The following is a 27,363-nucleotide window of genomic DNA, read 5'->3' on the forward strand; positions in this document are numbered from 1 at the left end:
AGGACAAGATCAGAGGAAAGAAAGGACAAGAATAGGGGAGAGAGAGGACAAGAACAGGGGAGAGAGAGATTGGACAAGAACAGGGAAAAGAGAGGACAAGAACAGGGGAGAGAGAGGGTGAGAACAGGGAAAATACAGAGGAAAGAGGATGAGAACAGGGGGAAAGAGAGGAGAAGAACAGGGGGAAGAGTCGACAAGAACAGGGGGAAAGAGGGGACAAGAACGGGAGAGAGAGAGGACAAAACAGGGAAAAGAGAGGACAAGAACACGGGAGAGAGAGAGGGGGCAAGAATAGGGGAGAGAGAGGACAAGAACCGGGGAGGGAGAGAGGACAAGAACAGGGGAGGGAGAGAGGACAAGAACAGGAAAAAGAGAGGACAAGAACTGGGGAGAGAGAGAAGACAAGAATAGGGGAGAGAGAGGACAAGAACAGGGGCGAGAGAGGACAAGAACAGGGGAGAGAGAGAGGACAAGAACAGGGGAGAGAGAGAGGATGAGAACAGGTGAAATAAAGGACAAGATCAGAGGAAAGAAAGGACAAGAATAGGGGAGAGAGAGGACAAGAACAGGGGAGAGAGAGATTGGACAAGAACAGGGAAAAGAGAGGACAAGAACAGGGGAGAGAGAGGGTGAGAACAGGGAAAATACAGAGGAAAGAGGATGAGAACAGGGGGAAAGAGAGGAGAAGAACAGGGGGAAGAGTCGACAAGAACAGGGGGAAAGAGGGGACAAGAACGGGAGAGAGAGAGGACAAAACAGGGAAAAGAGAGGACAAGAACACGGGAGAGAGAGAGGGGGCAAGAATAGGGGAGAGAGAGGACAAGAACCGGGGAGAGAGAGGACAAGAACAGGGGAGGGAGAGAGGACAAGAACAGGGGAGGGAGAGAGGACAAGAACAGGGGAGGGAGAGAGGACAAGAACAGGAAAAAGAGAGGACAAGAACTGGGGAGAGAGAGAAGACAAGAATAGGGGAGAGAGAGGACAAGAATAGGGGCGAGAGAGGACAAGAAGGGGAGAGAGGACAAGAACGAGAGAGAGAGGCCAAGAACAGGGTAAAGAGAGGACAAGAAAACGGAGAAGAGAGGACATGAACAGGGGAGAGAGAGAGAGGACAAGAACAGGGTCAAGAGAGAGAGGACAAGAACAGGGGAAAGAGAGAGAGGACAAGATCGGGAGAGAGAGGACAGGAAGAGGGGAATGAAGACAAGAACAAGGGAAATAGAGGACAAGAACAGCGGAGAGATTGGAGAAGAACGTGGGAAATACAACAAAGACAGGGGAGAGAGAACAAGGAGAGGGGAGAGAAGAAGGACAGAAGAGAGAACATGTAAAACTTGGAGTGAAAAAGAAAAAAGAGAATGGAAAAACAGAGAACAGAGTAAGAAAGGGCCAAAGGAGACAGCGAGAAAGATGAGAGAAGGGACAAGTGGAGGAGGGTGAAATAAGAGCCAAAGGAGTGGGAGACAGAACTGGGACAGGGTCAGAAGGGACAGAGGGAAAGGCTTAGCACAGAGGGGCAGGAGAGAGGAAGGAAGAGGGGCAGGAGAGAGGAAGGGAGAGGGGCAGGAGAGAGGAAGGTAGAGGGGCAGGTGAGAGGAAGGGAGAGGGGCAGGTGAGAGGAAGGGAGAGGGGCAGGTGAGAGGAAGGGAGAGGGGTAGGTGAGAGGAAGGAAGAGGGGCAGGAGAGAGGAAGGGAGAGGGGCAGGAGAGAGGAAGGAAGAGGGGCAGGAGAGAGGAAGGGAGAGGGGCAGGAGAGAGGAAGGAAGAGGGGCAGGAGAGAGGAAGGAAGAGGGGCAGGAGAGAGGAAGGGAGAGGGGCAGGAGAGAGGAAGGAAGAGGGGCAGGAGAGAGGAAGGGAGAGGGGCAGGAGAGAGGAAGGGAGAGGGGAAGGGAGAGGGGAAGGGAGAGGGGAAGGGAGAGGGGAAGGGAGAGGGGAAGGGAGAGGAAGGGAGAGGGGCAGGAGAGAGGAAGGGAGAGGGGCAGGAGAGAGGAAGGGAGAGGGGCAGGGGAGAGGAAGGGAGAGGGGCAGGAGAGAGGAAGGGAGAGGGGCAGGAGAGAGGAAGGGAGAGGGGAAGGGAGAGGGGAAGGGAGAGGAAGGGAGAGGGGCAGGAGAGAGGAAGGGAGAGTGGCAGGAGAGAGGAAGGGAGAGGGGCAGGGAGAGGGGAAGGGAGAGGAAGGGAGAGGGGAAGGGAGAGGAAGGGAGAGGGGCAGGAGAGAGGAAGGGAGAGGGGCAGGAGAGAGGAAGGGAGAGGGGCAGGGGAGAGGAAGGGAGAGGGGCAGGAGAGGGGAAGGGAGAGGGGCAGGAGAGAGGAAGGGAGAGGGGCAGGAGAGAGGAAGGGAGAGGGGAAGGGAGAGGGCAGGAGAGAGGAAGGGAGAGGGGAAGGGAGAGGGGAAGGGAGAGGGGAAGGGAGAGGGGAAAGGGAGAGGGGAAGGGAGAGGGGAAGGGAGAGGGGAAAGAGAGAGGAAGGGAGAGGGGTAGGAGAGAGGAAGGAAGAGGGGCAGGAGAGAGGAAGGGAGAGGGGCAGGAGAGAGGAAGGGAGAGGGGCAGGAGAGAGGAAGGGAGAGGGGAAGGGAGAGGGGAAGGAGAGAGGAAGGGAGAGGGGAAGGGAGAGGGGAAGGAGAGAGGAAGGGAGAGGGGCAGGAGAGAGGAAGGGAGAGGGGCAGGAGAGAGGAAGGGAGAGGGGCAGGAGAGAGGAAGGGAGAGGGGCAGGAGAGAGGAAGGGAGAGGGGCAGGAGAGAGGAAGGGAGAGGGGCAGGAGAGAGGAAGGGAGAGGGGCAGGAGAGAGGAAGGGAGAGGGGCAGGAGAGAGGAAGGGAGAGGGGAAGGAGAGAGGAAGGGAGAGGGGCAGGAGAGAGGAAGGGAGAGGGGCAGGAGAGAGGAAGGGAGAGGGGCAGGAGAGAGGAAGGGAGAGGGGCAGGAGAGAGGAAGGGAGAGAGGAAGGGAGAGGGGAAGGGAGAGGGGCAGGAGAGAGGAAGGGAGAGGGGAAAGAGAGAGGAAGGGAGAGGGGAAAGAGAGAGGAAGGGAGAGGGGTAGGAGAGAGGAAGGGAGAGGGCAGGAGAGAGGAAGGGAGAGGGGCAGGAGAGAGGAAGGGAGAGAGGAAGGGAGAGGGGAAGGGAGAGGGCAGGAGAGAGGAAGGGAGAGGGGAAGGGAGAGGGGAAGGGAGAGGAAGGGAGAGGGGAAGGAAGAGGGGAAGGAGAGAGGAAGGGAGAGGGGCAGGAGAGAGGAAGGGAGAGGGGCAGGAGAGAGGAAGGGAGAGGGGCAGGAGAGAGGAAGGGAGAGGGGAAGGGAGAGGGCAGGAGAGAGGAAGGGAGAGGGGAAGGAGAGAGGAAGGGAGAGGGGCAGGAGAGAGGAAGGGAGAGGGGCAGGAGAGAGGAAGGGAGAGGGGCAGGAGAGAGGAAGGGAGAGGGGCAGGAGAGAGGAAGGGAGAGGGGCAGGAGAGAGGAAGGGAGAGAGGAAGGGAGAGGGGAAGGGAGAGGGGCAGGAGAGAGGAAGGGAGAGGGGAAGGGAGAGGGGCAGGAGAGAGGAAGGGAGAGGGGAAGGGAGAGGGCAGGAGAGAGGAAGGGAGAGAGGAAGGGAGAGGGGAAGGGAGAGGGCAGGAGAGAGGAAGGGAGAGGGGCAGGAGAGAGGAAGGGAGAGAGGAAGGGAGAGGGGAAGGGAGAGGGGCAGGAGAGAGGAAGGGAGAGGGGAAGGGAGAGGGCAGGAGAGAGGAAGGGAGAGGGGAAAGGAGAGGGGCTGGAGAGAGGAAGGGAGAGGGGAAGGGAGAGGGGAAGGGAGAGGGCAGGAGAGAGGAAGGGAGAGGGGCAGGAGAGAGGAAGGGAGAGGGGAAGGGAGAGGGCAGGAGAGAGGAAGGGAGAGGGGAAGGGAGAGGGGAAGGAGAGAGGAAGGGAGAGGGGCAGGAGAGAGGAAGGGAGAGGGGCAGGAGAGAGGAAGGGAGAGGGGCAGGAGAGAGGAAGGGAGAGGGGCAGGAGAGAGGAAGGGAGAGGGGCAGGAGAGAGGAAGGGAGAGAGGAAGGGAGAGGGGAAGGGAGAGGGGCAGGAGAGAGGAAGGGAGAGGGGAAGGGAGAGGGGCAGGAGAGAGGAAGGGAGAGGGGAAGGGAGAGGGCAGGAGAGAGGAAGGGAGAGAGGAAGGGAGAGGGGAAGGGAGAGGGCAGGAGAGAGGAAGGGAGAGGGGCAGGAGAGAGGAAGGGAGAGAGGAAGGGAGAGGGGAAGGGAGAGGGGCAGGAGAGAGGAAGGGAGAGGGGAAGGGAGAGGGCAGGAGAGAGGAAGGGAGAGGGGAAGGGAGAGGGGCTGGAGAGAGGAAGGGAGAGGGGAAGGGAGAGGGGAAGGAGAGAGGAAGGGAGAGGGGTAGGAGAAAAGAGAAAAGGGCTAAGAAGAACGCAGTGAAAAGGGGTGATAGGAACGAGTGACAGAACTGGGACAGGCTGAGAAGGGACAGAGGGAGGGAAAAATAGGACAGGGCGAGAAATAAGAGCAGACCAGAGAGTTGAGGGACAAGGGACTGAAGCTCAAGGCAGTGCAGAAGAGCTGTTTCTTACTTGGAGCGGACATGGCTGGTTCAGCTCTGGGCTTCCTTCGGCCTCTCTTCCGGTTCCTCTCCTCCTCCTCCTCTGGGGCCTCTCTCTCTTCTCCTCCTCCTCTGGGGCCTCTCTCTCTCTCCTCCGGCCTCGGTTCTCCCCTCTCGGTCCCTCCTTCGCGGCTCTGACTCACCGCGGGGCCCTGTGGGAGCAGAGACGGCAGAGGTGAAGCTCTGGGCAGGGCAGGTGAAACCCGCAGGTGCGTCCCAGGGCCGAGGGGGCGGGCGGGGGCACGGGCCCAGGGCGGCCCCTTCACCGCCCTGTCTACAGGGGTACTGCGGGGGACACCCCCTCCCAGTGCTTTAAATGGGGAAAATAAGAGCTGGTACTCATTAAAATGAGCTAGAGGTGTAGAGTGGGGGCGGGGCTAAGGGCGAGACATGATGATACTTAACAACTTTTAATATTAGTTGCAGAACACACCAAAACCCATGAGAAATGTGTTTATATAAACAAAGCAGGTTAACTCATTACACAAAATGAACGTGAAATGTGATAATATGTACCTGCCCATTTAAAGCACTGCCCCTCCCCTATCTATGGGGGTACTGCGGGGGACACCCCTTCCCCGATCTACCCAGTTTCTGCGGGGGACACCCCTTCCCCCATCTACCCGGGAACTGCGGGGGACACCCCTTCCACTATCTACCGGGGTACTGCGGGGGACACCCCCTCCCCTATCTACTGGGGTACTGCGGGGGACACCCCTTCCCCGATCTACCCAGTTACTGCGGGGGACACCCCTTCCCCTATCTACGGGGGTACTGCGGGGGGCACCCTCTCCCCTATCTACGGGGGTACTGAGGGGGACACCCCTTCCCCTATCTACGGGGGTACTGCGGGGGGCACCCTCTCCCCTATCTACGGGGGTACTGAGGGGGACACCCCTTCCCTATCTACGGGGGTACTGCGGGGGACACCCCTTTCCTATCTACGGGGGTACTGCGGGGGACACCCCTTCCCTATCTACGGGGGTACTGAGGGGGACACCCTCTCCCCTATCTACGGGGGTACTGCGGGGGACACCCCTTCCCTATCTACGGGGGTACTGTGGGGGACACCCCTTCCCCGATCTACCCGGGTACTGCGGGGGACACCCCCTCGCCTATCTAAGGGGGTACTGCGGGGGACATCCCTTCCCCGATCTACCGGGGTACTGCGGGGGACACCCCCTCCCCTATCTTCAGGGGTACTGCGGGGGACACCCCTTCCCCTATCTACGGGGGTACTGCGGGGGACACCCCTTCCCCTATCTACGGGGGTACTGCGGGGGACACCCCTTCCCCTATCTACGGGGGGTACTGCGTGGGACACCCCTTCCCCTACCTACTGGGGTACTGCGGGGGACACCCCCTCCCCTATCTAAGGGGGTACTGCGGGGGACATCCCTTCCCCGATCTACCGGGGTACTGCGGGGGACACCCCCTCCCCTATCTTCAGGGGTACTGCGGGGGACACCCCCTCCCCTATCTACGGGGGTACTGCGGGGGACACCCCTTCCCCTATCTACGGGGGGTACTGCGTGGGACACCCCTTCCCCTACCTACTGGGGTACTGCGGGGGACACCCCCTCCCCTATCTAAGGGGGTACTGCGGGGGACATCCCTTCCCCGATCTACCGGGGTACTGCGGGGGACACCCCCTCCCCTATCTTCAGGGGTACTGCGGGGGACACCCCCTCCCCTATCTAAGGGGGTATTGCGGGGGACATCCCTTCCCCGATCTACCGGGGTACTGCGTGGGACACCCCCTCCCCTATCTACGGGGGTACTACGTGGGACACCCCCTCCCCTATCTTCAGGGGTACTGCAGGGGACACCCCCTCCCCTATCTACGGGGGTACTGCTGGGGGACACCCCCTCCCCTATCTACGGGGGTACTGCATTGGGACACCCCCTCCCCTATCTGCAGGGGTACTGCTGGGGGACAGACATCTGAGGGTTCCCTGGCTATGCTATGTTGGTTGCTCCCATAGTGCTTATGACAGCCTAAGGCAGCTTCTAAGCACAGGCGGTGTTCGGGAATGATGTGAGGTGGAAATAGACAGGAGAGATGGAAGTAGGAAACACAGGCTAGTAAAGAGTAGCGCTTATGCTGCACCAAAGCTGCTTCTATGCGCAGGAGAGGAACTGAGGCTGCCCGTGGCCCACACAGGGAGCCCCCATAGGAGGGCGGCCACCTTAGTGCCACATGGGGGCACAAACCCAACAGGGCCAGTGTTTGGACCCCCTGGGGTCCGGCGCTACCTGCATCATTTCCGGCACGCCAGTGGGTGGTGGGCATGTATATCTACCTCCCCGCCCAGCCAGTGATCCTTTTCGTGCCGAGGATCACACCCAATATGTTCGGCTTTCATTCAATGATCAAAAAGGGCGTTGCTACTGTCCAGTCAAACTCAGCAAAGTATGTGCACCCTGGAACCGAGGGTGGGTTACGGCTGCTCCAGTTAAGCAAAAAAATCCCCTGCCCTGTTAGTCTTAGTAGCCAGGCTGAATGTGGAAGTTGTCAGCTGCTGTCACAATGATGGGGAATCAAGGGGTAAAAGCATAAAAAGGCTACTATGTATTAAGAATAGTTCGCATGAAAAATTTTCAGGAAAATTCAAATTTGGAAGGAGCAGGTAAACTTCCACGGCTAGTGCAGTACACGCTTATCAGTGTGAACCCCCAAAATATTGGGAATAAGCAAGTACGGGGGTAAAACAAAGGCTTAGTCTGTTAATGTGTGCAGAACGACTTCTGAACAAACTAAGCACAATCTTTTTTTTTTTTTGCGGAGTTTTATATAGCCCACACTTGACCCGAATCGGGTATCAGAGCGCTTTACATAGCACCAGTTATGTTACATGAGGACACACATTCATTTTTTTTAGGCACGGGGAGATTAAGTGATGTGCACAGAATCACAGGAGGTTTGGCGTCATTACCGAGACTCGAACCCAGATCCCCAGGTCCGAGGTCGAGCGCCCTAGCCGTTAGGCCAACTCCTCTCCCCAATCTTGCGTAGCAACATGTGCTAACATGTGCGCAGTATGATTTCTGTCAAACTAGGTGCAACCTTGCCTAGGACATATAACATTGTGCGCAGGGTTGTGGGGCGACTACTCGGGTGGGGACACCAGCATGGTGACACAGCATCGGTCACAAGACTCCCCCTGTCCCCGCCCGACGACCATCCCAGGGTGACCTTATTTCTCATGGTGCCGCACATGGTTATCAGTTTGAACCCCCAAATGTGAACTTGCCAAGCAATGGGGGTGACCAAGGGCTTAGTCAACCCCCACATGGAACTGCACATAAGGGTACACAGTGAACAAGGGAGTATACCACACAGAAGCCTGGTCAAGAGGAGAGCAGTAGTTTTATTTCTATGGTAATATCGCTGGCCGACACTGTACTCCCATACAACGGAGGTCAGCAGGTAGAGAGAGGGGTATTGTGTTGGCCACAATTAATAACTGTTATCAATTAAACTGATGGCCTTTGAGGCGAACTCCATCATGTCTATCGCTAATCTTAGACCAGGGACGGAACGGTAATGGGTAAACACATGACACAACAACACCTAACAGGAAGACCCTTATTGGCCCAAAGGGCAGCATAGGGTTCTCTTCCTAAAAAATTTTTAAGTAGAGATCAGTTGCCGCAACCCCGGAAGCCATTGAACATGCCCATAGAGGTAAATAATGTATTTTTTTTAAACATGTTTATTGATTTTCCATACAGCTAAAAAGGGGGTTCCGGTTACATATTCCAGACAGTTAGCAAAGTCACAGTTTAAATCAGGTTATTTGAGGCACAGGTGAGGCACCATAGGATGTTCTTGCCAACTTTTTGGGCACATCATACAATCATTACAATAAGTATTTTCAACCATTGTAAATTCCCCTTCCCTAACTATCCCCCTACCCTACCTCCCTCGCCACCCCCCAGGCGTGTCACTTCGGTGTGGGCTGCAAGCGGTCAGTAGAACTGTTATCTCAGTGGGGCAACGTATTTGTATGGGAGGCAGCTGCAGCTGAGTGTTATCTAGCTTGCTTGTCTAGTGCCACTGCTGAACGTGAGGCTACAGATCGTAGTGTACTTAGAGCTACCTATGTGTTAGACCATGGCCACCACAGGTTCACCTATAGATGCATCAACCGCATCCTCTTTGGGGGATTTGAGTGCTACAACAAACGCGTCCCAAGCTCTTGCCCTTTCCAGGGCCTTTTCACTACCCGTTCGTTTCGCTATTTGTACCTAATCACTCCTTCACACTCGGCCCATTTTAGGAATTCTGCTTTCCACTTTGTTATGCTGGGGCCTTGTTTCGCCTTCCAATGTGTAGTGATGGTTCTTTTGGCCAGGAGCAGACCCAAATCAAAAAATGTACTAGTAATTTTGTTCTTTGAGATGTGGGGGAACTAGTGTAAAATACAGTGAGCCAGGGTTGGTTCTAGCTCTCTGCCAGTGAGGTCTGATAGTATTGTTGTTAAATTCTCCCCATAACTGTTGAGGAACGGGCATTCCCATAACATGTGCTTAACCCCTCCTATGCTCATGACATGGTCAGCTCGTCATGAGCCACGGTGCTCGTGTGCTCATGACGAGCTGAGCTCGTCATGACCGTTGGAACGCTCGCACGCTTGGCTAATTCCCCTGCTGTGCGTGCGTTCTATGAAAAGTGGTGTGGTCATGACGAGCTCAGCTCGTCATGAGCACATGAGCACCGTGGCTCATGACGAGCTGACCTCGTCATGAGCACCGTGGCGCTGTGCGCGCCCCCCGCCTCCCAGCACAGCTTTCTGTATTACATCTAGGCCAGGCCGCTGATTGAGCCGGGAAATATTTGTGTAGTTTTGCCAGGGTAAGTTAAGCTCTATGTAAAATATGGAAGTGCACTAACTGAAACCGTGCATTCCTCGTGCTCTTCCAAGCTCTCTCCACTAGCTCTCCCCACGCCTTATGCGAGATGGCCTCCCCTATATTCCCTTCCCATTTGAGCTTCAGGGCAGACAGGGTTAGTAGGGATTCTAGCGTCATGCATCTATAGAGGCACGTCACTGCTTTAAAAGTGCCGGCTGCCATCACCACGCATTGGCAGCACAGGGAAGTTGGTGGCTCTGTAAGTCCCTCACCCCAGTGCTTCCTGATAGCTGCGGTGAGGGCCGTGTACTGTAGGAAATCACACCCGGGTAAGTCAACACGGGCTTGTGGATCATTAAACGGGATCATGGCTCCCTCCTCATAGAGGTCCCCCATGGTAGTTAGCCCTTGTTCTGCCCAAGTCTCTAATTTCTGCCAGGTGCCACTGTGTGGCAGGGCCCTGCACATTATCAATGCTATTTCTGGTATGTAGGGGCACTTAATAGAGGCTCTCCGCAAATATCTGTTCCAGCATTTTCGTGCTGAGTTAAGTTCCAGGGTGAGAGTTGTGGTGTTGACCGGGAGCTGAAGAATAATGCGGGACAACAACAATAGGGGCCCCAAGTACTTCCTTGCACTTTTCTTCCCCCCTAGTGGCCCTCGCCACCCATTGTGTGAGCCATTGAAATTCTGCTCCCATGGGGTAAATAAAGCTGTGGTTAATACAGAGACAGTAGTTCCCAAATTAAGTGGAGGCCATAGAACTTGCCTATGGAAGGGTAAATAAGCAATGCGCAAGCCCGCCAAGCCTGAGGAACCGTTTCAACTTTAATTGAAATCATCGCACCCCACCTGCGGGACATCATCAACACCTCCTTCGACACCGCTACCTTCCCGGAGAGCTGGAAGCACGCCGAACTCAGCGCTCTACTAAAGAAGCCATCAGCCGACCCCACCGACCTCAAGAACTACCGCCCCATTTCGCTGCTCCCGTTTCCTGCAAAAGTCATCGAGAAGACCATCAACAAGCAGCTGGCCGCCTTCCTCGAGACGAACGGATCCCTCGACCTCTCGCAGTCTGGCTTCCGGGCCAACCACAGCACCGAGACCGCCCTGATCGCAGCTACCGATGACATCCGAGCCCTGCTCGACAACGGAGAAACAGCGGCCCTCATCCTCCTAGACCTCTCCGCGGCCTTCGACACTGTCTGCCACCGTACCCTAGTGCAGCGCCTCAGCAACGTCGGAATCCAGGAGAAGGCACTGGAGTGGATCACCTCGTTCCTCGCCGGAAGGACACAGAGAGTCCGCCTCCCCCCGTTCAGATCAGAAGCCACCGAAGTCATCTGCGGCGTTCCTCAAGGCTCCTCGCTCAGCCCAACCCTCTTCAACGTCTACATGAGCCCCCTCGCAGCCATCGCACGCCAACACAACCTCAACATCATCTCCTACGCCGACGACACCCAGCTGATCCTCTCCCTCACCAACAACCCCGCCACCGCCAGAGCCAACCTACACGAAGGGATGACAGACGTAGCCAAGTGGATGATGAGCAGCCGCCTGAAACTGAACTCGGACAAGACGGAAGTCCTCATCCTGGGATCCTCACCCTCCGCCTGGGACGACTCCTGGTGGCCCCCCGCCCTGGGCAGCGCACCCAAACCTACAGACCACGCACGCAACCTGGGCTTCATCCTGGACTCCTCCCTCTCCATGACCAGACAAGTCAACGCCGTCTCCTCGTCATGCTTCAACATCCTGCGCATGCTACGTAAGATCTTCCGGTGGATCCCCACCGAGACCAGGAAGACGGTCACCCAGGCCCTCGTCACCAGCTGCCTGGACTACGGCAACTCCCTCTACACCGGAACCACCGCCAAACTCCAGAAAAGACTCCAGCGGATCCAGAACGCCTCAGCACGACTCATCCTGGACATCCCCCGCCGAAGCCACATCTCCGGACACCTGAGAGATCTGCACTGGCTACCGGTCAACAAGAGAATCACCTTCCGTCTCCTCACCCACGCACACAAGGCCCTACACAACCAAGGCCCAGGATACCTCAACAGCCGCCTCAACTTCTACTCTCCCACACGCCAACTTCGATCGACCGGCCACGCCCTCGCCGCCATCCCCCGCATCCGAAGAGCCACCACAGGAGGAAGGTCCTTCTCCTACCTGGCCGCCAAGACTTGGAACTCCCTCCCGAACCACCTCCGCCTGACCCAGGACCACCTCGCCTTCAGGAAACAGCTCAAGACCTGGCTGTTCGAACAGTAGCGGACCCCCCTCCCCTAGCGCCTTGAGACCCTCCGGGTGAGTAGTGCGCTATATAAATGCTGTGATTGATTGATTGATTGAAGGGCTTGGTGAATTAAGATTTCCCCGATAGGGTCAGGAAACACCTGCAGAGGTAAATGTGAATTATCCAGCCAGAAGGACTGGTAACCAGGTCAGAGGTAAATGGGAATTGTCCGGGTCTGGAGAGGCCTGGGGAATTTCTTGCAGGAAGGTAAACAGCGTCATGTGCAAAATTCACGGAACAGAGGGGCTCCTTGTTTTATCAGACTCGGCTCTTGCATGCCAAGACCACAGGATATTTTGATATGGATGGGGTCCATTTGTCTAGAAGGGGCATGGACCCGTTTTTGGTGGACCTGGGTGATGCCCTAGAATCAGCAGGGTGTAAGTAAGAATGCCTGCCTTGATGGGGGGGCCCTGGTTGTGACGATGTCCACTCCCAGAGCTGTGGCAGAGTTACAGGGCGATCTAGAGGCTGAATGGTACATAGGGGTACCCTCTTCAGGACCAGAAGAAGGGTGCAAATGCCAAACAGCCCCAGGAAGTTCTTACGGCAGGACCCTGGAGGAACGACGGCACCCTGTTAGTCCTGCGGGCGGTTGTAAACCTGAGCAACCAGGGGTTGGTCTGGCTACGCTACACCCCCTCAAGGGGCGTGAGTAGATGGGTTGACTGAAAGTCCACAGGATGTAAGGGGTAATCCCCCAAAATGGTTAACACCGATTGGGTATGCCACGGTGCAATTTGGCTCTTCAGGTGGGCAGGCAGCACAGGGGCTGCCTGCCCTTGGATCGCGCATAAGTTGACCCACCATATTAGCATATTTCTTATGCAAAATAAACCTGCAGCAATGTGTTATCCAACAACCTATGTGTCTTGTTTGTTCTTTATTATGGTATTGCTGTGTTTTCGGGTTGGGTGAGTTGCCGATATTTGCACTATGAACGGGCCGAGGAAGGGAGTGATACTAGAGAGTGGTGTTAAGGGCCTTCCGAGGTGCAGATATGAGAGACTGTCAAAGGGGGTACACGGGGGCTTCTGGGTGCTGAGTGGAGCTATCACCCCGCACCTGAGAGACCTGCACTGGCTCCCCGTCGACAAAAGAATCATATTCAAACCCATGATCCACGCACACAAGGCAATCCACAAGACCGGCCCAGCCTATCTCAACAGCCAACTCTCCTTTACGCACCCAACAGGAAACTCCGCTCCGCCGACCTGTCCCTGGCCGCCGTCCCACGCATCCACAGAACCACTTCTGGGGGCAGATCCTTCTCCCACCGCGCCGCCAAGACCTGGAACGCCCTCCACCTACGACAGACTACAGACCTCCCGGCATTCAGAAGACTGCTCAAGACCTGGCTCTTCAACCACTAGCTGCAGCTCCTCCCCCCCCCCCCGCGCCTTGAGACCCTAGCGGGTAAGTTGTGCGCTCTACAAATCCCCTGATTGATTGATTGATTGATCGATACAACATGGGCTGAAATGAGACTGGAGTCAGACCCTGAGAGTCTGCTTCAGGGAGACCGGGCTCAAAACCAGAGAGCTGCAAACAGGTACTGGGGAAGAAAAAAGCACTTAAAAATGTGAAAGCACCCTTGAGAGTTCAGTTGCATGTGAGTAGGGCTACACACTCAGTGACTGACTGAGATCAGACCCTGAGAGTTCCCTAGTACAGACAGAGAACTGCACAACACGAGACTAGAACCAGACCCCCAGAGTTCACTTGCCAAGTTGCCTGGTGGTTAAGGACAGGTGACAGTATGAAAGGTGAGGACACGTGTAGCAGCAAACGGCGCGTTTGTATTTTTTATTTATTCCCTTTTTCGGCGCTTGCAGTGATGGACAGGAGCTTCAGTGCACTATGCACATCAGGCCAAAACTTTGCCAGGGTCTATTCCAGCCTTATTTTAATGTTATTGCTGATTTTTCCCACACCACTGACTGTGGGAGTCGGCTCAGACCTTTAACACCCTTTCTGATCAGCACTTCCTATGCATCCCTGATCCACCCCACCCCACGGAAACCCCCCACACATGGTCACTCCCCGACCCCGTTGGAGAGCCCCTCCCTGCTGGGATATGTTGACCCAGGCAGGCGGCCCAGCCCTCATAGCTGCTCTCTGAATCAGCTCCGAAGAATGCTGAGGAAGCTTTTCCCACCAAGCTCGTATATTTTTCTGATTTTGGGACCTGCAGAAGTTCACCGCATGTGGTTTGAATCCTCGCCCGCATGCCAGGGGAGTGGGAACACGGGGACAGAGCATCTATCGGGTCTTCTCGCGAGACCTTGTGGTGTTGGGGTCACCGAGCAGTGTCAGAGGTCAATCTGTCTGTGCGCCCTATTGGCCCAGCTGGGATGCCGGACCCTGGGGGCGCGGTGATTGGTCCCGGCTCCCTCTGCGCGCAGGACTGCCCCCTGCAGGTGTAGATGCGCTCTTAGCAGGTGATGTTTGTCTACTTTTTTAATTTTATTATTATTAGACCTTTTATAGGGGAGCACGTCGTTGTCGACGTCAGAACACTTTGCATTCAAGTAGAAAAACACACAATTAATCAGTTGGCACCAACACTGCATGCAGGTAAAAACACAGTAAAAACACTTGAAGTAGCGGCAGAAATACAGATGATTAATCATTTCCACACGTCACAGCGCGAGGGGGGCTGGAACAATGGCCTTTCACCACCAGGCCTTTCAGAGTGTTTGCCTCATAAGTAACTTCCGGCTATCGAGAGCACAAAATAGATGTATTTCAGCTGCTCGTTTGCTGAGTTTATCTTGCTGGAAGTCAAGTAAACGTGAGCTCACTTCCGGTGAATGCTCCCCTCTGATGAAAGGTCTGTTCAGCAGGAACTCTTTAACGGAGGCAGGGTATGGAGTGGGTGTGTGTGTGGAGGGGGGAGATAGATTATTGGTCTAAACACGGATAAGGACTGGCTGAGTGAGTTTTTTTTTCCGGAGGTGCCATATTTGTCCTGAACACATTTTAATGTGCTTTAAAAACAAAAGTTAGGAGTTTTCATTTCTCTGCCTGGTATGAGGGCGCCTTTATATGTACTTGCATTTGTTTACATGGGAGCCAAGCTACCAGCCACCTACTATCCCTGGACCTAGTGCCTAGCAACACCCCCTATATATACCCCACACCCTTGCATTTAATGTAAACCAAACAACAAAAGGCTGACAATGGATATTTCAAACTGAACCCAGGAAGTAAAGTAGATTTGATCAACAATATATTCATGGAGATATCTCTCAGTACTGAGAATCAAAGTGATAAAAAAAATAATTCAACACTAAGGTGCGTACAAGAAAACAAACCTTTTTTTACATAAAAGAGTCAAACAAATGACACAAACAGAAATGAAGAGGGTACACAAATTTCAACATCCAATAGACTAATGACCCAAAATTGCCCCATCAAGTCCATTGATAGGGCCAAAAGTACTGTTTGTCTACTGTTACAAGAAGATAATTAGACTGGGAACAAATCTGTTGCTCACAAACTTATTCGCGTTGACAAAAGCCAAACTGGTTTCCAAGAAGCATTGACGTTTCAGTCTCTTGCATAATTAATATGAGAGACCTTCCTCAGGACAATGCTTTGAAACAAAATATCCTGTAGATGTAACAATTTTGTATCATCTGTCTTGGGAAGAAGGTGTGACTTAAAGGTGAGGGCAGCTGACGTTGAAGCTTGTGAACCAGGTGCGAGTCTGGTGGGACGCTCAAACATCCTGTGATTCTGGGCAAATCACTTAATCTCCCTGTGCCTAAAAATGAATATGTCCATCTGTAACACAACTGGTGCTCATCAAAAGCGCTCCGATACCTTTGGGTCGAGTTTGCGCTATATACCACTGCAAAAAAAAAGTGCAGAAAAAATGCACATAGTATCTACAGTATGGTTTACTTGGAATGTGAGCTCACAACAATTCTTGTTATTGCAGCATGAAAGTAAGATTCTAATTTTGAAGAGGATTCTGATCAGCTAGGACACAAAGCGACGTTCTGCGGCTCTGTTCCCAATTACCAATGCAAACAGACGTGACACAGTGCTCATCAGTGTCACCCCACACAATACCAGGGTTCATTCTTGCCTATCATTACAGATATGACTGGGAACTGTTTTTTGTTGCACACATGTATCCATGAGATAATTTAGGAAGGAATATGCTACTTACCAGTATGCATTTGTTCTTGGCATAGAGGGCTGCAGAGTGGTACATTTATGAATAGATCACCATCTGGTGTTGGGCTCGGATGATTGCACTTGTTTTTCTTCTGGAGAAGTCTTTGTCGTCATAGATGACTCCTCCTGTAGGTGTTAGTGCGCATGGGCATCGGCTCCATCCTTAGATTGTTTTGCCATAGTAGGGTTAGATGGAGTAGTGTAGTAGAATACATAAAGATATGCCCATGTAAGTGTATCTAAATAAGATAATGTTGGGACAGACACAGGTTTCCGGGGAGGCAGGGAGGGCATGTACCACTCTGCAGCCCTCTATGCCAAGAACAGATGCATACTGGTAAGTAGCATATTCCGTTCGAGGCATATGGGCTGCAGATGGTACATTTATGAATAGATTATACAGCAGTTACCTCCCTAGCGGTGGTCACCCGTGTCTGTCGCAACTGTTTGAAATAGAGTTTTTAATACAGCTTGGCCCACTCTGGCTTGTTGTGTAGCCTGCACATCAACACAGTAGTGCTTTGTAAAGGTATGTGGTGTAGAACAAGTTGCTGCTCTACATATGTCATCTAGGGGAATGTTTCCTAAGAATGCCATAGATGCTCCTAGCTTACGTGTAGAATGAGCTCTAGGAGGAACAGCTAATGTTCTCTTTGCTTTTATGTAACATATTTGTATACATCTTACAATCCATCTAGCGATGCCTGCTTTAGAGATAGGATTGCCCTTATGTGTTGGGGAAAATGCTACAAATAGTTGTTTAGTTTTTCTGAAATCTTGTGTCCTTTCTATGTAGTACAAAATGGCCCTTTTGACATCTAGTGTATGTAGGGCCCTTTCTGCTACCGTCTGTGGCTTTGGGAAAAAGACTGGTAGTTCCACCGGTTGATTGATGTGAAATGCTGAAATTACTTTAGGCAAGAACTTTGGGTTTGTTCTAAGAACCACTTTATTCTGATGTAATTGTAGGAATGGTTCTTGTATTGTCAGTGCCTGTAATTCACTTACTCTCCTGAGTGAGGTAATGGCTATAAGAAAGGCCACCTTCCATGTAAGGAATTGTATTTCACACCTATGCATAGGTTCGAAAGGTGGTCCCATTAGTCTGGTGAGTACTACGTTGAGGTTCCAGACCGGGGAAGGTGGTAATCTTGGTGGAATGACTCTTTTAAGGCCTTCCATGAAGGCTTTTATCGCTGGCACTCTAAACAGGGATATATGCTGCCTGTTTTGTAGGTACGCTGCTATAGCTGCTAGATGTACTCTGATAGATGTATACGCGAGATTACATTGCTGTAAGTGTAGTAAGTAACAAATAATCTCCTTTGTTGATACGTCCAGAGGGTTGATATTATTAGTGGTACAGTATATAGCAAACCTCTTCCACTTAGCTGCGTAGCATGCTCTGGTGGTGGGACGTCGCGCTTGCTTAATTATCTCCATGCAATTTGGGTAGATCTAAGTACCCAAATTCTAGGATTTCAGGAGCCAGATCGCTAGGTTCAGTTGTGTGGGATCTGGGTGCATTATTTCTCCATGGTTCTGTGTAAGGTGCATGGGTAGAATTCTTAGCTTTTGGTGTGGCACTTGTGAGAGTTGCAAGAGCGTGGTGAACCACGGTTGTCGTGCCCACGTGGGTGCTACTAGTATCATGGTCATTGAGTGTTGTTGCAGCTTTCTGACCACTAATGGGATTAGTGGGAGAGGGGGAAAAGCATATGCAAATTTGTTGGACCAATTTATTCATAACGCATTGCCCTGCGACAGGTGGTGTGGGTACCTGGACGCGAAGCTTTGGCATTTTGCGTTCTGATGAGTGGCAAAGAGGTCTATCTCTGGTTGTCCCCATCTTTGGAAGAATGGTTGCAGTATTTGTTGGTGCAGTTCCCATTCGTGTATTTGTTCCGACTGTCTGCTTAAGATGTCTGCTATCTGGTTTTGAACTCCTGGTAGGTGTTCTGCTAACAGATAGATGTTTTGAAGAATGGCCCATCTCCAAATTTCCTGCGCTAGTCTGGATAGTTGGAGAGAGTGCGTCCCCCCCTGTTTTTGAATATAATACATTGCTGTCATGTTGTCTGTTCTGATCAGGACTGCTTTGTTGGTAACATGCATTTGAAAGGCTTTCAATGCTAGAAACACAGCTAGTAGTTCTAGATGATTGATGTGCAGCCTTGTTTCCTGCACACTCCATCTTCCTTGTACTGTATATTTCTCCATATGCGCTCCCCATCCCGTGAGCGATGCGTCCGCTGTTATTGTCACCTGTGGAATTGGTTCTAGGAACGACCGCCCCGTGGCAATGTTTGTTGTGTTCCACCACTTCAGAGAGCGGTGTGTGCGGTCGTCTACCAACACCAGATCTGTAATCTGTCCTTGAGCCTGATTCCACTGTGTCGCTAAACATTCTTGTAGCGGACGCATTTGTAGTTTGGCATATGGTATTAGCAGTATGCAGGATGACATCATCCCTAACAGCTGCATGAACACTCTTGCTGTTAGTGAGTGTTGTGGCTGACATTTTTGAATGATTGTAAGCATTGTCTGGATCCTGACTGGATTGGGGTATACTTTGGCTTTTTCTGTGTCTATAGTAGCCCCTAAATATTGTTGAACCTTGCTTGGTTGCAGGTGTGACTTTGTGTAGTTCACAGTGAACCCTAGTTGGTGCAGCATGTGAATTGTCTTCTGTGTGTTCTGAAGACATTCTTCTTGTGACTTGGCCTTTATTAGTCAGTCGTCCAAGTATGGGAAGACATGTATTTGTTGTCTTCTTAGGTGGGCTGCAACCACTGCTAGGCATTTTGTGAACACCCTTGGTGCCGTCGTGACACCAAACGGAAGGACTTTGAACTGATAATGTTGTCCTTCTACCACAAACCTTAGATATTTCCTGTGGGCTTTGTGAATCGGGATATGAAAGTAAGCGTCTTTTAGATCCAGTGTAGAAAGAAAGTCCCCTTTCTTCAGTAAAGGAAGTACTTGTTGGAGCGTGACCATGTGGAAATGTTCCGAATTTATGTATGCGTTGAGAGGTCTTAGGTCTAGTATTGGCCTTAGAGACCCATCCTTTTTGGGAATTAGAAGTATAGGGAGTATACTCCTGTTCCTTGTTGTTGCTTTGGAACCTTCTCTATGGCATGCTTTTGTAGCAGAGATAGTACTTCTTGTTTTAACAGTGTTAAGTGATCTTGTTTCATTGGACGCTGTTTGGGGGGGATATTTGGTGGGGTAGATGTGAGTTCCAGGCAATAACCATGTTGGATAATTTGTCTCACCCACCTGTCTGATGTGATGTTTTCCCAGACAGGTATGAACTGTGATAGGCGTCCCCCGACCGGTGTTATATGGTCTGCGGGGAGCTGTATGAAGTCACTGCTTTGGGGTTGGAGAGTTGCGGTTGTTGTTGTTTCCGCGACCTCTACCCTTGCTGTTGTTACCTCTGTAACTACCTCTAGAATTACCTCTGGGTGATGTCGGTGTAAAAGAGGTTTGTTGCTGGCTTGTACCTGTATTTTTGGATCCTCCTCTATAGGTGGACCTACGAAAGGAACCTCTTTGGGTCGGCTGTTGCAATGCTCCCATTGATTTAGCCGTTTCCGTATCCTTTTTCATCTTTTCTAAGGCCTCATCTGTCCCTGTGCCGAAAAGTGTTTTCTCATCAAAAGGTTGGTTCAGTAATGAAGTTTGCACCTCTTGTTTGAACCCTGAAACCCTGAGCCATGCATGTCTCCTTAGCATGATGCTTGGGTTTATGGATCTTGCTGCAGTGTCTGCCGCGTCTAGGGCGCACTTGATTGAAGTGTTAGTAATTAACTTCCCTTCCTGTATGAGTTGATCTGCCCTCTTTTGATGTTCTTTAGGGAGATGTGTGATGAGTTTCTCTAACTCATCATAATGCGCTCTGTCATACCTTGCAAGTAGTGCCTGTGTATTAGCTATGCGCCAACTGTTTGCCGCTTGAGATGCAACTCTCTTGTCAGAGGCATCTATTAGCTTAGACTCTTTGTCAGGAGGTGGAGCTTCTCCTGTAGATAAAGAGTTTTCTCTCTTACGAGCGTTTGTGACCACTAGTGAGTCTAGAGGAATTTGTCCCTTGATGAATATTGGGTCTTTTGGAGCTGCCCTATATTTCTTATCAATTCTTGGGTTCAATACCCTAGCCCTCACCGGGTCTTTGAATATCTCTGATGTGTGATTGAGAAGGCCCTTAAGCATTGGTAGTGTTCCTGATGTTCTTTGTACAGCAGGTAGTGTTTCTAATAGGAAATCCTCTATTTGAGGTTCTGCATGTAGTTCTACCTTGTGGTATTTTGCTGCTCTATTAATGAGTTGCGCAAAACCAGTATTATCATCAGGAGGTGAGGGTTTTGACGGATACAATTCAGGGTCGTTATCGTTATCTGACCCTACATTGTACTGTTCCCATGGGTCTGCCTCCTCTGGGATTGTGTCTTAATCATCCCCAGGATGTTCTCCCTCCCCTGTGTCACTTTCTACATCTGTTGTAGGTGTAGATGGTCGTGTGGTAGGAACATTTGGCCTATTGTGAGGAATAGGAGAAGAGGGTGTGTCTCTAGGATGTGGAGAAGGGGGAGGAGTTGTATTTGTCCCCATTGTTCTTTTCTTCGGAGGAGTTTTGTCGTCCGATTGTTCACTTTTTCCTTTTTGGGTAGTTCTGTGACTACCTTGCCAGTTTGTGGATCAATAAACAGAGTCTTTTGTTTAGGATCGGTTTTATATTCCTGTGTCGGTACCGCAGTTTTCGGGTCCGAAAGGTGTTTTTTCTTTTGACTGTCCATTTGTATTTTCGGCACCGAGATTTTATTCGGATCCGATGTCTTCGGTGTCGAGGGTATCTTCGGTGTCGAGGTTGTTTTCGACGTCGAAGCGTGTTTCGGTGTCGACATGGACTGTTTCGACTTCGAGCTTTCCTTGATATGGAGCTTCGGTGTCGATGTCGGGGTGGGTCGTTTATCGGAACCACCATGATGGGAGACCGAGTGTTTCGGTTTCGTTGCCGGGCCCGAAGGCGGGGCGTCGCAAACTTTTTTCGGTTGTCTGACCGGGCTCGAGGGCAGGGTCGACACCGTGCGGGGTCTGTTCTTTGGTAAAGGGACGTCGTCACTCACGGTTTGTTGGACGTCGATTTCCTCGACGTCGGACTCGTCCGCTTCTGACCCCCCCTCGTCGCCCTCTTCTTCTTCCTCTTCTGGGTGCTGGTCCTCGAACAGCTCCGGGATTGCTTGTGACTGCATTCTCGATACCTCGTGTCTTCGGTTTCTAATCGTCAATTTTGAGGAAAATGCTGCACAGGCCTCACAGTCCCTGGATTCGTGTTCAGGGGACAAGCAGAGGTTGCACACCTCGTGTAGGTCCTTGTGTGGGAACTTAGCACCACACGTTGGACATTTTTTGAATGGAGTCCTTTCCATGGACTCCGGGCTGGACTACGTCGAGCTGGTCTTCTCGTAGTCGTCGTTCTTCGAAACGCGTCGAGATGGAAGTGTATGCGCGTTCGATAACAATACCGTCGAATTGGAAAGGTTTACGCGCCGAATTTAGCCTTCTTTATCGAAGTCGATCCGGAGCGCTTCGATCCTCATCCGAACCCGATGGCGGAAAAAAACAATCTAAGGATGGAGCCGATGCCCATGCGCACTAACACCTACAGGAGGAGTCATCTATGACGACAAAGACTTCTCCAGAAGAAAAACAAGTGCAATCATCCGAGCCCAACACCAGATGGCGATCTATTCATAAATGTACCATCTGCAGCCCATATGCCTCGAACATATAATTATGTACATGCTGTAAAACGAGGCATTTGATCAGTGGTTACTCTCTGTGCATGATCTGACCGCACAGGAATGTACAACTCCTTGATATACTCATTTGTACGTTGTTCACTTCTAAAAGTAATACAAATATTTTTTTAATGTAACTGGATTTGTATAGCACTGCATACCCCCTAACGAGGCGTCGAGCCGCATCGAATGCTTGGCTCTTATAGTCTATGTGGGAATCGTTATGGTCACTCACTCGAGAGACCAGAGCGGTGTCTTGTGTTTTGTGTCACAGGGCTCGAGTGTGTGGTGACGAGAGGAAGAGTGTGAGAGAGAGAGAGAGAGAGAGAGAGAGAGAGAGAGAGCTCACAGTGTGCAGTAATCTGATGCTGTAATTTACTTTGCAGGTAGCTTATAGAATGCTTAGGTGAAAACCAGCCCACCAGGCTGCATCCTATGCTGGATAGAGCTGCCAAGACAGAAGCGCGGTGTGATCTTGGACAGGAGAGAGATCCGCAGGGGTGGACTGTACTAACGTCATCCATGATGCAAGCCACTATTGGTACAAGAGGCTTCACAATATTCTAAAGTGCCTAAAAGTGAGAGGGGTGAGGGGCAGGAGTGCGACTAGCGGGCCGGACTATGTGGAACCCATCCAAGATACACACAGTTACCGCAGAGGAGAGGGCGGCGATATCAATCCTGGATTCATCTTTGGTTATGCTCCTCCTCCAAGACTGAGTAGCCGGGCTCCTTTTTCCTTGCATAAGTTTGCTGTTCTTGCGTGAAGTCACAATAGAGTGCCAGAGGGGATGAGGAGCACAAACGGATCGACTTGGATGGTGGCGAAGAGGCCGAAAAGGCTATGGTGCTGGGTATGGTTATCGGGGGCTATCGCTGTGGTGTCTCTGGAGCATGCCACTGCAGGAAAGTCACCAGCTTGTGTGCAATGCTGAACGTCCCCTGGTGAAGTCACCTTGAACCCATTACCAAGATGGCGGCCATGGTCTATTGAAGGGTGTGACTGGTTAGCTAAGGCCGCTCTCTGGAAGTCTCAGAAGCAGGCAGGACCCAGAGTCTGCAAGGGGCAGCTTCCTCTTCCGGTCCTCGGCTGGGTCAGCCACTGGTCACCACTGAGCAGACAACCAATGGGACGGTGTTATCACCGAGAGACACAAAGTAGCAACAGCAGCAAGAAGCCACAGTCTCCCACAATGTCACACTGACGAGAAATCACTAGAAGTCTGCGGTGATGTGTAAGCAGCGGCTATGCTTCCTAGAAGGAACAGAAACAACATCTTAAGAGTTCCTGAAAAAAAAATGAGTCTTGGGGCCAGATGTAGGTGGCCAAATAGCGAGCGCCAACGCTGAAATTCGCAGAGTTTGCAAGCGCTATTTAGCAGCGAGCAATGTAGGTAAGTTGAAACCTGCTAGCAAAATAAGGAATCGCAAAATTGCGATTCCTTAAATGCAATGTAAGTAGCACAAAAGAAAGTGCAATTTAGCCTTAAGGAATTGCTAATTACCACCAACTTCAAGTTAGTTGTAATTAGCAATTTTCTTTAAAAAAACATTTTGTTGCTTTTTTTTAAGTTCCATGTGGCACACATTCATGCCCTTAGGGCATGTATGTGTGCCACATGCACATTTCAGGGGTGTAACAGGGTGTCCTTTTAGAACCCTGGAACCCTTGAAATTGTGCCTGCAATTTGAGAGTGCCTCCTGGTGACTAGCAAATTGCGGGAGCAATTCCTATTTATTCCTATGAGCCTCTTATCCATAGGAATGAATGGGAAGGTATTCCTTGATTGAGAATCACAATTTGCGATTCACAATTAAGGAATATGAATGAATCGCAAAAAATATTGCGATTCCTACCTACATTGCATTTTGGGATTCCTTAATAGTGATTCCCTAAAAATCGCTATTAAGGAATCGCAAACATGCATTTACCTACATTTGGCCCTTAGTGATTATCAGCCTAATTTCTTTTCACAGGTTTTGATGTTGTTCACCAGCACGTGATGGCCTTCTTGGTTACTCTCACAATGTGAAATAACCCAGAGACGAAATGTCAAGTACATGGAACCTATAATCCCGTTTAGGGCACCAGAGCAGTTTCACGGCTCTTATCTTAAAACCCACCTGTCGTGTAAGGATATTTGGGCAACTTGACGGGCAGAAAGTCCCTGGACTTTGTGGATTAGGGCGTCCAGGGAGTTTTTGGTGCAGTATCTGGCAATCTCCTGGTAGCAGTGGAGTTTGGCTTGCACTGGAGGGCCCGGTGGCATACTCTGGAGAAGAGTTACTGGATTGCAAGGGGCATGGGGGGCATCTCCATACATGGACTACCAGTAGATGCTCTTCAGTGCAGGCGTCAAAGGCCTTTTTAAAAATTCTTTAGTCATGTTGCGCAGCATAGGGGACTCCGCAAAGCGTGGCTAAAATCCATTGACAAGGCCAACAGGTCCTGAAGGTGAGACCTATTGGTTTTACCAATGCTGGTTTATGTTATCATACAATGCTAGTACTTTGCTTGTAAAATAGGATTGCAGTAGCTCATAAAATTCTTGGAAAGGGGGAGGTTATTGGGTAAACGCTGAGAGTTTGCATTTTATCTAATATTTTACAAAGTGTTCAAGGGGAATTAGAAGCTTCAATAACACCCCCAAACCCCAGTAAGCACTCTTTGTCCGAACAGTGCATTATAGACTACAGATGTAATGCACCCTCTGTAGACTGCAGGCTCTGTGCACCCTCAGGAGACAACAGACTCCGTGCACCCCCTGGAGACTGCTGACTCCGTAGAGCCCTCTGGAGACCGCAGACTTCGTGTGAGGCCACAGACTCCATGCGTCCTCTGGAGGCCGCAGTCTCTGTGCGCCCTGCAGAGACCGCAGACTCTGTGCGCCCTGAAGAGACCACAGATCTGTGCGCCCTGAAGAGACCGCAGACTCTGTGCACCCTGAAGAGACCGCAGACTCCGTGCGCCCTCCGGAGACCGCAGACTCTGTGCGCCCACCGGAGGCTGCAGACTCTGTGCGCTACCAGAGGCCATAGACTCCGTGCGCCCTCTGGAGGCCGCAGACTCCGTGCGCCCTCCGGAGACCGCAGACTCCGTGCGCCCTCTGGAGACCGCAGACTCCGTGCGCCCTCCGGAGACCGCAGACTCTGTGCGCCCTCTGGAGACCGCAGACTCCGTGCGCCCTCCGGAGACCGCAGACTCCGTGCAACCTCCGGAGACCGCAGACTCCGTGCAACCTCCGGAGACCGCAGACTCCGTGCGCCCTCCGGAGACCGCAGACTCCGTGCGCCCTCCGGAGACCGCATACTCTGTGCGCCCTCCAGAGACCGCAGACTCCGTGCGCCCTCCAGAGACCGCAGACTCTGTGCGCCCTCCGGAAAACGCAGACTCCGTGCGCCCTCCGGAGACCGCAGACTCTGTGCACCCTCCGGAGGCTGCAGACTCTGTGCGTTACCAGAGACCATAGACTCCGTGCGCCCTCTGGAGGCCGCAGACTCTGTGCACCCTCCGGAGACCGCAGACTCCGTGCGCCCTCCGAAGACCGCAGACTCTGTGCGCCCTCCAGAGACCGCAGACTCCGTGCGCCCTCCAGAGACCGCAGACTCCGTGCGCCCTCCGGAGACCGCAGACTCTGTGCGCCCACCGGAGGCTGCAGACTCTGTGCGCTACCAGAGGCCATAGACTCCGTGCGCCCTCTGGAGGCCGCAGACTCCGTGCGCCCTCCGGAGACCGCAGACTCTGTGCGCCCTCTGGAGACCGCAGACTCCGTGCGCCCTCCGGAGACCGCAGACTCCGTGCAACCTCCGGAGACCGCAGACTCCGTGCGCCCTCCGGAGACCGCATACTCTGTGCGCCCTCCAGAGACCGCAGACTCCGTGCGCCCTCCAGAGACCGCAGACTCCGTGCGCCCTCCGGAGAACGCAGACTCCGTGCGCCCTCCGGAGACCGCAGACTCTGTGCACCCTCCGGAGGCTGCAGACTCTGTGCGTTACCAGAGACCATAGACTCCGTGCGCCCTCTGGAGGCCGCAGACTCTGTGCACCCTCCGGAGACCGCAGACTCCGTGCGCCCTCCGAAGACCGCAGACTCTGTGCGCCCTCCAGAGACCGCAGACTCCGTGCGCCCTCCAGAGACCGCAGACTCCGTGCACCCTCCGGAGACCGCAGACTCTGTGCACCCTCCGGAGGCTGCAGACTCTGTGCGTTACCAGAGACCATAGACTCCGTGCGCCCTCTGGAGGCCGCAGACTCTGTAAACCCTCCGGAGACCGCAGACTCCGTGCGCCCTTCAAAGACCGCAGACTGTGTGCGCCCTCCAGAGACCGCAGACTCTGTGCGCCCTCCAGAGACCCAATGTGTTCATGAAGCAGCAAGCGGTGAGAGTAGCCTCTACTTGCTTCACAATCCTTGGATGGCTAAAAATGTTTTTTATGGATGTTACCTCCTTCTACCCAACGTACTTTGGTCTAGGCGCTCATCACCTCTAGATTGGACTACAGTAACATTTTGTACTTGGGTACCACCAAGGATGTGCTACGCAGCCTTCAGTTAGCCCAGAATGCTGCTGAGAGGCTGCTGTGTACGATTCCTAAAACTGCTTCTATCTATGGATCACTTTGACATCTCCATTGGCTCAGGATTGTGTGCCGCATTAAGTTTAAGGCATTAAGTCTTCAGGTTGGCACCTGCCTACCTGAAGACTCTTGTTCATCCCTACGTACCATCCCGTGCACTCCGCTCAGCCACTCAGGCCAAGTTTATTATTCCGAGGACGAGACTAGTGCGTACGGGCGATCGCTCCTTTTCGCATCTGGGTCCTTCTTTATGGAACTCCCTTCCTGCAGGTCTCCGAAGTGAACTTTCTTTTGAGAATTTCCGGAGGGGCATAAAAACGTGGCTATTTAACATGTAGATTTCCTTCCCCTCGTGGTCTTGGCTCTTTTCAGGTGGCGTCGGGAAACCCTAGGGTAGCTGTGCACCATACAAAATCAAAGTAATGATAAATCTGTGTGCCACTCTGAATCATTACACATAGTACAGGACCCCACACTGCGAGCTTTATATGCTGCAACACCACTCTGAACCCTTACATATAGTACAGGACCGCTCACCACCACCTTTGTATGCTGTGGTATCGCTCTGAACAGGGGCGGTTCTAAATTAGGGCTCAGGGATTGCGTCACTCTGAAATTCCTGCAGCTTTACATTAAAACATTAAATAGATTTATTTATATAGAGAATCGATGTATTTAAGTCTGGGCTGTTTGTTTCAGCCTGCCTGCCCCGCCTCGCTCTGAAGCAGGAGACGGAAGACAGGCAGGCAATCAACTTTCTACAATGAGAGGCAGGGCTTTCTTTTGTAAAGTCCTTCATTGCCATTGTGGTCTATGGTGGTATGCACTCTGTAGGCCGGTGATGCACTCAGCGTCACGGTTTCGGGCGTCGGAGACTTAATTCCTGCGTGATATCAGACGTCCGTCATTCAAAAGCATAGATCCCACCCTTCCCTATGTGAGAGTGAATGCAAGCACGTCTGATCTGACGCCTTGTTCTTGGTAATTGTAAGTGTTTGTATGCTAATCTTGTGTTATGTACATTGTGCTGAGACCCCTCACCACCCTAACCTCCCCCACTGCGACACC

General features: G+C 52.3%; 1 protein-coding gene across 1 annotated transcript in view; it reads right to left on the bottom strand.

Annotated features, from left to right (window-relative positions):
* The window catches only part of LOC144799971 (phospholipid scramblase 2-like), a 204,958-nt gene that overhangs the window by 78,465 nt on the left and 99,130 nt on the right, over nucleotides 1–27,363 (bottom strand). Inside the window, exon 2 of the mRNA XM_078671621.1 lies at nucleotides 4,533–4,713. Within this exon, the coding sequence (XP_078527747.1) occupies nucleotides 4,533–4,545 (13 nt within the window). The 5' untranslated portion in view covers nucleotides 4,546–4,713. The remainder of the gene's footprint in view (nucleotides 1–4,532; nucleotides 4,714–27,363) is intronic.

The sequence above is a fragment of the Lissotriton helveticus genome, chromosome 12 (assembly GCF_964261635.1).
Source record: "Lissotriton helveticus chromosome 12, aLisHel1.1, whole genome shotgun sequence".
NCBI lineage: Eukaryota > Metazoa > Chordata > Amphibia > Caudata > Salamandridae > Lissotriton > Lissotriton helveticus.